General features: G+C 44.3%; 1 protein-coding gene across 4 annotated transcripts in view; it reads right to left on the bottom strand.

Annotated features, from left to right (window-relative positions):
• Window positions 1–6708, bottom strand: part of LOC119804053 (phosphatidylcholine translocator ABCB4) — a 53382-nt gene extending 46674 nt beyond the window's left edge. For 2 of the 4 annotated variants that reach the window (XM_038315592.1, XM_038315595.1), the window contains exons 1-4: window positions 6396–6583; window positions 6139–6224; window positions 3761–3815; window positions 749–899 (exon numbers count right to left, since the gene is read on the bottom strand). In XM_038315592.1, the coding sequence (XP_038171520.1) occupies window positions 749–899; window positions 3761–3815; window positions 6139–6218 (286 nt within the window). In that variant the 5' untranslated portion in view covers window positions 6219–6224; window positions 6396–6583. Of the gene's footprint in view, window positions 1–748; window positions 900–3760; window positions 3816–6138; window positions 6225–6395; window positions 6584–6689 lie in introns of those variants that run through there. The other 2 variants (XM_038315594.1, XM_038315593.1) reach the window with 2 other exon arrangements.
• Window positions 6709–14747: the final 8039 nt, after the last annotated feature.

Raw genomic sequence — 14747 nt, 5'->3', positions numbered from 1 at the left:
ACTGGCTTTCCTTTACTATTTTTTATTCTATCATCTAAGTACCAATAAAGCTTCCCTTTGTTTTTCTCCTACACCTTCATTGTCTCTCGGAAGAACAAGCCCTTTGGGCTTAGGATAAACCATGGGACTAGTTCTAGATTAAGCTTAACTATATACAAACAAGTGTGTCGACCTGCTCCTTACCCTAATGGTGTGGCTGGGACCCCCTTTAAGGTGACATGGGCCCATGTGATGTCATTCCTTTGGATTTATGCTGAGGTCGTTGCTATTTAGTAAAGTGCCTCATTCGATTCTAGTTAATCTCATTAGTCCAAACAAACATAGAAAATAGATATTTTTAAAATGAGAATGGGCAAGAGAGAAAAAGACAAAACTTAGGAAAAAAACCTACAAAAGTTACTGCATCTAAGAATTGCTGGGATGTGTTTCAAAGCTGTCTGACATCACCAGAGGACAGACACTGCAGAGTGATACTATGGGCCCTCTTTATTTAGGGTCAGAGTTTCCTGTATGTCTTTATTATTTTAAAAGTCAGCCAAACATCACACTGTGCTTTTTGAGATTTAAATGAGTGCTTACTAACTTTTATAAAAGTTTCACAACTCCCTTTGTGGTATTCAGGGTCACCTAGATGTCTACATCAATAAATAAACAGATGACGCAGATTAAGATCAGTTTCTGCTACCTTTCACCCAGTTAAATAAATACAATTTATTTTTAAAAAAGGGAGGAGGAGAGAAACAATTACCTGGCAAGGCCAAGTTCCCAGCATTATCTACAAACTTATCTGTCATTTCTCCAAAGACTATCATCATGAGGGGAAGACCTGATCCGTGAGCTATGGCCATGACGGTGCCCAGGAGCATAAACAATTTATCCTGCCAGTCAGAGTATCGGAACTGAAAAAAAGAAACAAATTAAGATTACATTTAATAAGTTATGCTTTGGGAATTTTTATTTCTAGTTCTTTCTATTATCGCAGGAGCAAATGTGCTCATCAATATCCAGATAATTATCAGATTAGTTTCATGATGTACATGTAAAGAAATCAATCTATTTCTACTAATTAATGTTTAACTTGGGTGAATTATTACAATATAATCAAGGGAATAAAGAGTTGGATTCATTGAGAAATACTATTTAATCTCTCCTAGGTTGTGTGTAGTGAAATAAGGTGAGTTGGGGACAGACATTAAGTTCACACACATAAACATATCCTTCACAATAGTGTAGGCACAGAATATGATTTCAGCAGAATTAAAAATAGGAACAAACAGACCTTCTCAGTTTGAGGCCAGAACCCTTTGAAATGGTAAAATTGGCCTGTAAAGGTAGTTGAGGAATGAAGAGCTCATAAAAAGGTTATGGAATCTGTCTGTGGGCTTTAGGGGAGTCTTGCTCATGAAGAGTCTTGAAAGGTGAGAGAGAATCAACTGGAAAAGAATAGGGACCATGGAGCAAGTCGGGATTGCAGGTTTGCAAAGAAAGGGGACTGGGAACTACACACAGCACAGCAGCATCCCTGAAGGACACATTACAGGGGAGGAGAGACCATTGGAACTTTGGGATTTGGTGTTACCTTTGGGCAGCAGGGTGGGTACCAATTATCATAGTGAAGTATGCAATTCCTAACTACTAATTAAATACCGCTTCGGAAGACTGTAACTCTGCCTTTTTAATCTTCCCCAATTCACACCTTTTGCAAAAATATTTTTGATTAACTCTTCTATGAATTTCTTTGTTCTTGCTCTAGACTGCAGCCGTGTTGGAACATTTTCATGTTAGCTTGCTCTCCATCTCTTGTATTATTCCTCTCTTTTTAAACTTTATACTCTGTTCATTCCCCCCCCCCCCCAAATCTCCGTTTCGAGACGAGAAACAGTTATCTGAAAAGTACACAGTGATTCAGGGTGGTGAAGCAGCATCTTTGAGGGCGGAGGCTGAGTCACACAGGTCAATTAACCAGTGATGCTGAGTCTGGGAACACACAGTGGAGACTGAGCACGTGTGCAAACAGTTCTCAAAGAGTTTCAGTGTTCATCTGGGGCCAAGGGCAGCAGGGGCAGATTCCACCCTCAAACACACGGGGCAAGCAAGAGAACTAACGGAAATGAAGGCTGAGAACCAGAAAGAGTTTAGAATAAAACACAGGCAGCGACAAACGTCTGGAACAAACATAAACAGGATCCTGACTACTACGAAAGGACCCGTGTCCATCATGTGCATCTTCCAGCCTCTTTTCTGGGTACATGGTCAGACAGCCTGTGTTGCTTTTCAGTGCATACTGTATGGCAGTGAAGAGGGTTTTAATGCCTTTCATGTTAGTTGAATCAAATTTAAATTTCTAAGGTCAACTTTAAAGTTAGGCAGCTTTCCTAAGTAAATCTAGATTGGTCTTTTTCAACACAACAAGGCATTTCTAATTCTACTATACTGGTTTTGTCCTGGTTTTTCCTTCCAAAATGTCTACTCAGACACAGGATAATGATTAAACTTAAATTCAGTCTAAACTAAAATTAGTAAAGGCAAACAAAATGTCCATCGCTCTGCTTTGCATCAGGTATGTTTCTTTTTTCTATAGGAAACATATTCTAAACTGAAATTAAAATGTTTCACACTGTATTCCCCGTGGCACTAAATGAAATTCTTTTTTCTAGGCTGGTGAGACGGTTCAGTGGGTAAGAGTACTTGTCCGTCTAGACTGACAACATGGGTTTGATCCCTGAAACCAACAGGTTTGGGAGAAGAGAACCTGTTCCCAAAAACTGTCCCTTGACTTCCACACATGTGCTGTGGCACAGACAGCTGTACTCGACACACATCAGACATGCACCGAGGCGGGATCTTGGGCCATTGTCCATTACAACTCATACAAGTCAATATGGCATAAGTACACACACAATACAAAGCAAATAAAAGTGTCCTCACAATGAAACGTTTAAAACAAAGACAGAGTAGTGGGGGAAGAGTGTGAACAGAGTAGGGGCCGCTGCGTGGCGGGAGGATGCTTTGATGCCTTTTTCATCCATTTGCTTTCTCTCTCTCTCTCTCTCTCTCTCTCTCTCTCTCTCTCTCTCTCTGTCTCTCTCTCTGTCTCTCTCTCTCACTCTGTCTCTCTCTCTCTGTCAAAGACTGTCTGTTTGAAACATATCACATTTACCCAAAGCAAGTAAACACTTTTCTGCCCTGCCTCTCTTGAGACACATTACAAATGAAAACAGATTCAATTTCTTCCAAACACATGTTGCCTTACCTTGTACCCTCAGAAAATACTAGAAATGGCCTGAAGCAGAACCAGAATCTATAATCGTTATGATAAGTTTAACTAATTTCCTTGTAAACTAATTGCACTTACAAATTCCCTGCTTTAAATGTTTTTCAACTACTTTTTTTTTTTTTTTTTTTTTTTTTTTTGCTGGGAGGTATAGACAGGGATTTTTTTTTTTTTTTTTTTTTTTTTTTGGAGCAAGATGTTTCGTGAAGTCAATGAGCTTCCATGGTGTTTCTAAAATGTTTCATTTTGTTCTGTCTACCTATGTATCAGTGAACACACAGCCAGATTGTTCTACCTGTCTTCATCTGTCTTGGGATTTGAGGCCATTGTTTATAATAAGCCAGCCTTATAGCAGAGGTGCAGCAGGAACAGTCTAGAGCTGCGTAAGACAGACAGACTTAAAGTGCTTGCTCGCTGGCTATTGGCTCAAGCTTCTAAATCTGAATGAAAGGCAGAATTATTCCCATTTAGTATTTCACAGCTTACCAGTGTCAATGGTCCAATTAAATTCACTTTCTTCTTTTTATCCTTGCCTTGGTTGCTGTAAAAAATATAATTGTTCAAATTTAAAACTGTCATTAGCAATCAGTTGAACATAAATATGAGTAGCTATGGTTTTGAATCAGAACATTTTTAAATACAAGAAGACTACCATTGCCAGAAGTGTCCAGCTTCACAAATACGGCAGCAAGGCCGCCATCAAGAAACTGTCCATGGTACCACGAGGACATGGATAAATAATAGAAAGAGAGAAGATGAACATCTTAATGATGCTTACCAAACCATTTAAATCATTCTGTTCCTAAGAAAAGTACAAGTTGACCTATAGGGAGAGAACTCTTCCGAGTGATGGAAGTAGTTTCAGGAAATACTGTTTTTCTGCATTCAAGATGCATCTAAGATCCAAACGCTTCTCTCCCGTTAGGCTGGCATCCTGTGTAACCTCCCCAGTTCACTTCTGTTTATGTTTGGTGCAGGGTTTTGGCAACCTGTAGCCAACATAATCATTTAAAACCCAAGCTACTTCTCTACTCAGGCAAGAACAATTGCTGCACTTTTTCTCAGTGAAATCCAAACCTTCCTATTGGTCACTGAGTCCACCGGCTCTGTGAGTCCTGGTGAATGCAACAACCGCTCCCCGCCTTACATAGACGTCTCAGAGAGGCAGCCTAGCTTCTCTGTGGTACCTAGCTCTGTTTTCTGGGTACAACAATCAGAGCCCCAATCGCAGGGTCTTTTTGCTCTAAAGTATTGCTGTCAGGAAGATGCTCCCCAAATAACCACGACTCCCTCTGCTCATATCCTTCCACTCTCTTTGCAATAATTGGCTTCAAAATAAGACCTACCGTAACCACCCTACTTGAAACTGACAGTACTTCTGCTGTGTTCTCCTGACTTCATTCATTTTTCTTCATACTTGGCACCTATATGTATGAAAGAATGTGCCACAGACTATGTGTGCACCATGTTCAAAAGAAGCACATAAACAATTTGCTCTACATAGCAGAAAGTGGGCTTAGCTTCCCTTGAGTGTATAATCCTTGGTATGACTATGTAAGAATGAGTCTCATATTTCATCTTACCATCTTATAATATCGAGCTATTCTTAACTTTCTGTATTTCAGTTTGAGCTGTTCCCCTCTTTCCACCCCAGGCTGTGAACTTTTCCTGAGAACGTCCCTGCTCCGTCGCCAGGGTTACTGCCCCCTTTGCAGGAGCTGCCCCTTCTTTTACTAGTCAGTGTGCTCAGCGAGTGTAATACATAAATAGCCTTCTTCATGAAAATGCCAGCTATTAATAGATTCACAGTCATCCCCAGCCTAAATTGTCAGATGAGAAAACCACATTTTTTCTATTAGAAGTAACACCACCCGTAGGGTTTTGTAACTCTATAGGGACAAACCTAAATTTTCTGTGAATGAATGCCATGATTCTGAGAATGAACAACAGGTCAATGTCACTGTCCAAACATATTAACAGATAGGAGTAATGCCTCGGTTTGAGCATCAGATAGGCATACTTTCAGTTGGCTAATCAGACCCCTTGCAGCTGGAAGACCAACTACAGAACCTGATAAATTTGTCCCTCTAGCTGACAACTTCATGACACATGTCACTTAGTTCCGGGTGGCCTAGCATGAACTCAGAGACTGTAATAGCCTCACAAACTGTTTGAAGCTAAAGGCAAAAATGATTCACTATTCCCACAATGAAAGAGGAAACGCACACACACTTGACTGGGCTCTTCTGCCTCACAAAAGACTGTATGTGTGCTGCACTGTGGGCTGGAGGAGAGGGAGGAAGAAAGGCCCATCGGCAGAGGAAGCACCGCGGTTTCCCCTCTTGCACTTGGACAAAAACTGATTTGGAAGCAGAAGTTAGGGAAGAATGAGGTTGCTCTTCATGTCACACACACACACACACACACACACACACACCACCCCCAGAGAGGGGAAATGGGGAACACAGCCTACACATGGGAGTAGGGGAAGACCAGGGACAAAGAAGAGAAATGAGAGCAGGGGGTCTTGCTTCACTACCCTAGTTCAAGAAGCAAAGACATCAACAGCAGGTGTCCGATGCTCATCCAGCTGTAGCCAGATGATGGCTAAAGAGAGTTATCTTGAAATGTTTACTTTATAAAAATACAACGAAAGTTATACAACATCAATAGTCATCGAATCACCCGTGCCCCAAGGAGGGGAGCTCTTTTGAAGACAACCCATTTCAAACGGAGACCGGGCAACATTCCTCAAGACCACTTAAAATTTCTTCCCAAAGGCACGAGGCATCAACCGATTTTCTCAACTTCTTTCCAGGACTCAGGTATAAAGGCAAAGCCTGTGGCTTTGTTGCCCTGTATACCTGATGCTGCCTAGTTCAAAGTCGCCCTCCACTGTCCCGGGGCGCCGCGCTGTTCCGTTCCTTGCTGCCTCAAGATCCATCTCAGCCTGGGGAGAAACCACAGCCTCAGGTCCAAGTGCACCCAGTCCAGCCCCGGGGAGAGGGGACCTCAGGCCAAAGGCTCAGAGCAGAGCGCACGGATGGGAGCCTTTCCTGGGCAGGTCCCGCTGCAGCCGCCCTCCCGCCACCTCGGGTCACCCGGCGCGGCCTCCCTTCACCTGGCCTTCGCGCGCGTGTCTGCCGCAGCGGGTACCGTGCAGACCTGGACTTTGCTCGTCGTGGCTTGTCCCCGCCTCCCACACGCGTCCCGAGCCAGCGACACCTCCCGCTGCGGCGGGGGCTAGGGCCCGGGCCCGCAGGAGAGTCCCCGCAAGCCCGCTGCCTCTGCAGGCCCCAGCGCCACCAACGCGTCGCCCTCGCCGCCAGGGGCGCGCGCGTCTCCGCTGCCGCCCACCCGGGCGAGCTGCCAGCCGCCCACAGTGCAGCACAAGCTGCAGCCCCGATAAGCGCACCCGATATGCTCGCCTGGCAGGCCGCCGGCCCCTAAAAGTGACTGTCACTCTTTCCCCAAGCTGACTTTTCTTTTAGAACACTTTAGGGAGGCAGTGTCCTCAGGCTCAGCAACCAGACGCTCAGAGAACCCAGGGAGAGCAGCAAAGGCCGTCACTTCTGCAACCTCAGCTTTAGTCCATGGCACCAAACACAAATAACATTCCGGATGCTGAGGATTATGCAGGTCCGGCCCAGAATCATCACCAGACGCCTTTTGAAGAAGAGGAACTCTGCTGGTGACCCCCACCGGGGAGGGGCACTTGGCGACCCAGAACTTGAGTGACGAAAGGATTTTGAATGGTTCCACGATTAGAAGCACATTCTTTTAGTTTTTGTTTTCATCGGTGCTCAGAGCAGCTAAATGCCCCCTAAGGCTCTATCTGTAGGACTGGCACCCAGGCCAGGCCTACTGTCTGCTGTTGCCCTGGCTCTCGGCTCTTTTCTCAGACTTCCCTCAATGCTAAGTTGCTTTTATTCCTAGTGCCTATGGGAAGATGGCTTCCCTGTCAGTTCTCCTTACTTTCTCCCCTCTACCCTAAATGAAGGCGCTAAATCAGTTGACAGAACATCGCCACTTTCCATGCTTCAAGCAAGAGAGCTTCACAACTTGGTGTGTGGCTTGCAGACAATGCTTCTTTCTCTAGGCTTCAGTTTCTTAAGGGTCTGTCTCGCCTACTAGGTTATTGTCAAAGTACCTATTTTGTTTCTAAAACGTAGCACCTGTTAAATAAGGGGCTTGCTTTTCTCCTCCTCAGGTAGCAGGCTTATCCGCTGAGCTTTGGTCTTCCTGTGTGGTTATTAGCAGCACACTAGTGGTCTCACTGCTTTCTCAGATCTCTAGACAACCTTAAGGGAGCGCAGAGTGGAGGAGCTGTCACACAGACCCTGCAGGAATCTCCACACTGCCATTTACTGCTGTCTGGGTGGGTTATTTGCCAACTCAGTCTCAAAGTCCATTAAAATAGGGGTGTTAGTAAGACTGAAGATGAGTGTAAAATGTCCCTCACATAGGGCCACTTAATAAACGGCAGCTGCTATTTTGGTTAAAAGTGCAGAAGAGACAGACACAGGTAGGGTAGAGGAGGAGCAGGCAGTCCAGATGCCCACACCTGAGTGTGCTGTGTATCTCTGGAAAGTGACTCGTGTAGCATGTGGGGAGTTGACCGTAACTATGATAGGCATGAATGGAGTTACATGTTAGGGCTCAATTCCCAGCCTACCCCAGCCACAAGCGGGTCTCCTTGATGGGGTTCTGCCCTTCGCGGGCCTAGCAGGTGTTCAAATGATCGTTTTAAGATATTCTGAGGCTAAAGCAATTAGAATTGTTAAGTTCGGACAAGGGGGAGTTTTGGGTAACTGGGGGACATTACAAAATTCGTTAGGATCTAAGGGGTAATATATGCTTGTCAGTCTCCAATATAAGAAAGTCGGAGCGAAACAGACTGTTTGAAGGAACAAAAGGAGTCTGAATTAAAACATACATGAACAAACACTGGACATGAGGGGGAATGAGGTGCACTGCTCTGTCTGTCTGTCTGTCTGAGTCAGCCCACAGGTTGTCCTTGTGAGAGCTACTCTGTTCTCTGCATGAAGACAGAAGTTAGCAGGTGGGTCACAGAATATCTACAGGGAATGAGAAGCCTTATCCCATAGCTATGCTTACATATTTGCCAAAAATGAAAATCTGAACCATTCAAAATCCCAGTGGCTCAATTATAGAAAAAATTTAAAGATTATTTGAGATATACTTTTGATGTGGGATTCCCCTCTGTGTGCTTTGAAAACCTTTGGTTAATAAAGGTACTGGCTTGGCCTATTGCAAGGTAGAACTTAGTTAGGCAGGGAAAGCTAGGCTGAATGCTGGGAGAAAGAAGGCGGGGTCAAAGAGAAGCCATGGAGCCCTGCCAGGTGCTGGAACTTTACCTGGTAAGCCACAGACACGTGGCGATACACAGATTAATAGAAATGGGTTAAATTAGTATGTAAGAGTTAGCCAGTAAGAAGCTAGAGCTAATGGGCCAAGCAGTAATTTAAATAATAAAGTTTCTGTGTGGTTATTTCAGGTCTGAACTCTGGGCAGCGGGAACCAACAAGCACCCCCCCACTACATACTTATTTAAATTAATCACCAGTGCACATGCAACTCACCTAAGGAGTCAAGGGCCTGAGAGATTTCCCCTTTTACAAATGCAAATGTTCAAAGAGGAGAACTTTCGAGCGCTTTTATACACCCAGCATGCTTACACACGAAGTATGCCATGTGATAATGCACTTTAAATTTGCAAAAGGTGCCTAAACCAAATCAGGAGTCTGCAAACATCCGTACAGAGTTTCCATTTCAATGTGGTCACCGACTAAAAGAACTATGTGCCAGTGGATAATAAAGAATAAGAATTAATAAAAACTTCAAGAACTAAAAATACTCCTCAAGAAACCAGGCAATGAGAATGATGCTGAAATTTAAATACTAACAACAACTAAAATACTAACTAAAAGCAAAAAAGAACTTTTAAATTTCAGGATTTTAACATGTGGGTCTTAATCTCTCAGGATCCTGATTTGGGGCGTTTAAGATCATCATGTTCAGGAAGGTGTCTTTGAAGATTATGGTCGGCACCAGGATATCCGCATCACAGCTAATCCGGGGGCTCCGTCTGCACTTGTTTGGTAACAGGGACAACTCTCTCTCGTATGTTCCTTCAGTTACTCATGCATCAGTTAGCTTACACCACGATGATAAACTGTATTTCTCCTCTGTACTACACTAGTAAAAGAACTCCCCACCATGTGTGTTTGTGTGTGTGTGTGTGTGTGTGCACTCACGTGTGTGACGAGTGTGTATGTATGTATGGCACATGTGTGTATGTACACTGTGTGTATGTAGGCACATGTGTGTGCCAGTGAATGCACATGTGTGCATTTGGAGGCCAAAGGTCATCCCTAGGGGCTGATCCTCAGGAGCCATGGGACTTGTGTTTGAGATGGCCTTTCCCTGGGTCCTGCGGCTCACCGATGAGGCTCGACCAACTGCCCAGCAAGTGCCAGCAATCTGCCTTTCTCCACCTGCCAAGAACTGGGGTTGTGAGTGTGCTACATGGGTACTTCTCCCTGAGCTAAGGCCCTGTACTTGCAAAGAAGCACTTGACTGTCCGAGATCTCTCTCCTGCCCTTTAATTTTCTCTTTATGGCAAGATGTTTAGATACTTGTACACTGGTGACGGAGACGTGTGTGTGTGTCTTTCTTGTAATCTGCTGTCTTTTTCTATTTGCTCTCTGGAAATTTTCCTTTCCTATCTGAATTTCTTATTTCCTTCAGATAAAGGTTTTTATTATTGTTTTCATTTCTATCCTTTTTATTTAATAGTTTCTGCCTTCATCAGAATTATAACAGGTACCTTTGGCTAATCATTGTGCTTTTTTCTTCTAGGATAATGCCTGGATTCTAGAACTCTCAGGCTCACTTACTGTACCCACAACTTTGATACTAAGTTATGCCATGCACTTTAATTTTATCTATGTATGTGTGGCTCTTGGACTGTCATCACATCATGAGTTGATACTTTTGTTTTATGTGTATACTTATCATCTTCTTCTGATTTTTTCATAACTTAGTGCACTATCTTGGATCCTTTCCTTCACTCTAATGTATCCACACTTGATCTACTTCAACTGTCTCAGATAATCTTCTTCCTATCTTAAGAGCACTCTTCCATATTTATTTAAAGTTGGTGATGAATTTTGTCAGCTTTTTCCATCTGAAAATTCATTCCACTTTTAATATTAAAAATTATAGATTACTTGGGAGCTTGGTTCACTGGATATGAAAATTCATCATGCAACTACAGTAATCAAGACAATGTGTTCTGGAAAGAGACAGAACTAAGGGAAATCAAAACAGAGAACTTACTACTGATGAGACTGGTCTTTGGTTCAGGATGCCTCTTTAGACACTCTTTTAACCACAACCTGGAAGCAAAGAAGAAGGTGAGACAAACAGGAAAGACAGCTGACCGTGTTCAGTCTTTAACGCAGCCCCCAGCCCATGACCTTTGCGCCTTTGCTGCTCCTGTTTCCCCCTCCTTCATAACTGAAGCTGCGAGCAGCTACAGCCTCTTTGTCCTCTCTGCCTTCACAGCCCTGGAAAGCTCCAATACCCACCACTACCTTATATCCTGTCTGTGAAAAGCATAAACCACTTGATTAGTCTTGCCAAGCGTTAAATTTGTTCTATACTGCATTCTTAATATGCTTGCATTTTCCAGTTATTTTCAACTCTGTGGCTCGTTTTGAAATTAATCATGCTTAAGTTGTCTACAGTGAAGACAGCTGTATCTGTTATTTCTCGCATCTTACGGAAGTCGCTTGCTTCTACTTCCTACTTACTCAGGTAATATCACTTTCCTTCTCAGGTCTTTGACGGGGCTGAAGACTAGATAGCTACAATTACAGTCTTCTCACATCTTAGCTAGGGCATATTAGGTACAAGACTTAGACTCTTCGGGATAGGACAGCTATTGGAATAATCTCTGCAATTAGCCAATTACCTATGGTCTGGACATCTAGAATGTGTTTCTTGTTTGATGTTGTTCTTGGTGGTTGTAGTTTCATTTTTGTGAATGTTATTACCATTTCTTTCTTCAGCACAATACTTAATAGCTGTTCTTATTGTATATAGTTTTAGGTTAGGTTTAGAATCTTCTTATTTAGAAAAAAATGGGGGGAAGAGTTGTGGGATTTCGATCCCTTTAGCCAATGACTTTTTGGGGTTATAAGCCCTATGGGCTTGGCTTTCTTTGGGTACATGACTGGTTAAAATGGAGGAGAGAGCCCTCTCTTGCTCTCTTGGGTAGTCGGAGCTGGAGCAAGCAGCAAACAATGCCTTGTGATTGTGCCCTCCTCCTCTGGGCAGAGCAGCCAGACACAGTGGGTGTTCAGACCAGCAGGGGCGCTTCCCTTATGCTGTATCAGTAAGTGTCTGTCCACACTTTATACCTTAGTAAATTCTTAAAATCTATTAACAGACTCTCGTGGGTTCTTGTAACAAGACTCACAATGATATTTTTTTCTGTGTCATTCCTTGATGCACCCCAATAAACACAAATGTCTCTCTAGTTCATCCACAGTATCGCTTTTCTAGGTTATTTCCTGCCGTCTCTTTCCTTGGAGCTGTTGTTCTCATCTGCCTTTGTATCCTACTGAATCATGGCGCTTCTTATTGCACTGATTGATAATAGGAGCCATCACAAAGACATGGGCCCTCGTGCCACACCTGGGCTCACTCTGATCACGCCCCTGTGTGCAGCCTGCCTTTGTAGCATCCAGGAGAACCTGGCCCCATCCCTGGAGGACCTGACAGACTTCATCGCCCCTGCGTCAGGACTGTGTGCATGGCAGACAGTAGCCTGTCCCTTTAAAAGGTGAAAATTCTACCTAGCTCTCTCTTCTTCCCATTTCCCTTTCTGTCTCTGCATCTCTTTGTCTGTTTCTTTCTCTTTCTCTCTCCCTTCCCTTCCCCCACTCCCTTTACCTCAGTAAAAGCCCCACTTAAGCTCTGTCTGCATGACATATTTGTCTCTCAACCCCTGTGGGGACCCGTGGCTCCTTGATACCAAGGTCCACCTAGTGCAGAATCATTACATTGATGTTGTGACTCTGCCAGGCTCTCCCTGGTGTCCCTCCCACCTGGGGGTAGGAGGCCTGAGGCAAACAGGGACCCTGACCTGGACCAACAGCCCACTTTCCAACTACCCAGCCACTGGATCACTTTGTGCAACACTGGCTACTTCAATTGGTGAGGTTCCCCCACCCCCCTGGGGCAGCCACTGCCTTCATGGCTACAACTGGTCCCTTTTGCCGACAGTCACCTTGGGCAGGTCCCCACAGCTGAGGACCAAGCCCTCGGTTGTTTTTTGTTTTTTTTGTTTTTTGTTTTTGTCTACGACCTTGTCCCTTGTTTCTCAGCTCTTGGGCTTCGCAGCCCAGCCCTGCTCTGTTTGATGGAACCTTGAGCAGCCTGTGCCATTTAATTCCATCCTCAGTTCGTCTCTAGAATGCCTGGGATAAAAGGCCATTGGATCTTTCTCTACCTCCCTGGTGGGAACTGGTTCTTACCCCTCAAATATCAACCCAAACGGCCAATCACTGGCACTCCATATCCCGGTATTTCACGGGACCGTCACAGCTTGTGCCAGGGATCCAGGAGATGGAAAGAGACACCGACCCCTTTCCCTATGCTCTCTCTGTCAATGCTCTCCTCCCCGAGCTCCCTCTGTCCTTCCTCATCATCCTCTTCACCTGCTGCGTGTTCTGTTCTCTCTGCCTGTCTGTGGATGTCTGCTTCTTCTTCCCTATTTCCTGTCCAGCTGCAGGCTGGCCCGGGACAAGTGGCAGGCTGGCCTGGGACGAGCGGGAGGTGCCCAGCATGTTTCCTGTCCTATCGGTACCTATGAAAGATGTGTGAATGAAGCGGTCACACGCGTGTGATTCTGACGATTTTAAATGCATGTTTTATATGTCCTTTGTGTGTGTGTTGCTAATTGAGCACAACTGCTCTAAAAAAAAAAAAAAACAAATGGTTTGTCAGTATCTTACAACACATGGGCAGGTGCCATCTTGGCTAAGGGCCGGTCAGATGACCCAACTAAGGGCCACTGCCATTTTGTTTGAGGATAAAAGAGATGCTTCACTGACATCTTGGCTAAGGGCAATTCAGACAGGTCGGATGACCTAGTCGCCATCTTTACTAAGGGTACTCTTTGCCTCATCTCTCACCTTTTACTTATGTTTTTATCTCTAATTCTCTCTCTCACACTGACTCTGTTGCGTGTGGCATGTTTACACGGGGCATGCTTTTTGGCAGGGACTGCCAGGGACCCATGCTCCAGCTGACCCGCTCTCTTCCACCTACAATGAATCTGCTCTCTCATTCACTGGCAGCTTTCATTCTCCACTGTTTTTCCTTTTCTCTGCTCCAAAGGCCTGTGCATGCCTGTCTACTCCCTTTTTCTTTAAATGCTCTGTCTGTTACAACGTGCAAATCAGAGTTGGAGAAGTCAGCTTCCTCAGTCTGCACACACTGACTCTCCCTTTCTTATTGTTACTCGACTCCTGTTTAATGTGTGTGTGCATGTGATTTTTAACTTTATGTGTGTGTACAACTTATTCAACTGCGCACATGTGTTCATATAATGACAGTTAAAAATGTTTTAAACAGCAGCAATGAGCTCTTCTAAACACTCTGGGTGAGCTCTGTTCATTGTATCTCCTTAAGACAGCCCTCTACAACCTCTCAACTTGGATCCAGCTCTCCAGGCAGATCCTGTACTGGTGTCTCTGCTGTCATAACTCAGACAGACCCAATAGACAGACCTCAAATGCTCCGAGGAGATTATGGCATTTAAAATGTTTAATTAAAAACTTTTTTGTTTTGCTTTGTTTTTCAACAGAGGGTTTCTCTGTAGCTCTGGAGCCTGTCCTAGAACTAATTCTTGCACACCAGACTGGTCTAGAATTCACAGAGATCTGCCTGCATCTGCCACCCAAGTGCTGGGATTAAAGGAGTGTGCCACTACTGCCTGGCGTTTTTTTTTGTTTTTTTTGTTTTTTTTGTTTTTTCTAAAAACGCTTTTCATAATAGACAGGTCAGTTCCTACCCTTATTTCCTCAAAAAAGATGGATGTGAACAGAAGAACCTCCACCCAGAGCTTGCTCCACAAGTGATAGTGCTAGCTACTGAGAAAGCCTTCTTTTCACCTCAGAGACCCTCTTCAGACTGTGGACAACAGGACACTGGGGAACCAACTGCTTCAAATTGCCTAAGATCAAAGTAAATCCTCCATGACTCCTTACTCCATAGGAGCCTGTGGGACCTTCTGGGGCTTCTTAGTCACCTGGAAGACAGATATATCCCTGAGACTTGCCCTCAGTGACCATGGAGGATCTTGGGGTAGTTCTCTGAGTAGCCAATCAAGGATGTCTCCGTCATTTTATAAAATGTATTATAAGATAAAAAGCTTCAG

This window comes from Arvicola amphibius, chromosome 18 (assembly GCF_903992535.2).
Source record: "Arvicola amphibius chromosome 18, mArvAmp1.2, whole genome shotgun sequence".
In the NCBI taxonomy this organism is placed as follows: domain Eukaryota; kingdom Metazoa; phylum Chordata; class Mammalia; order Rodentia; family Cricetidae; genus Arvicola; species Arvicola amphibius.
Note: the sequence above shows the minus strand (reverse complement) of the source record. Positions and strands in the feature narration are given on the sequence as shown.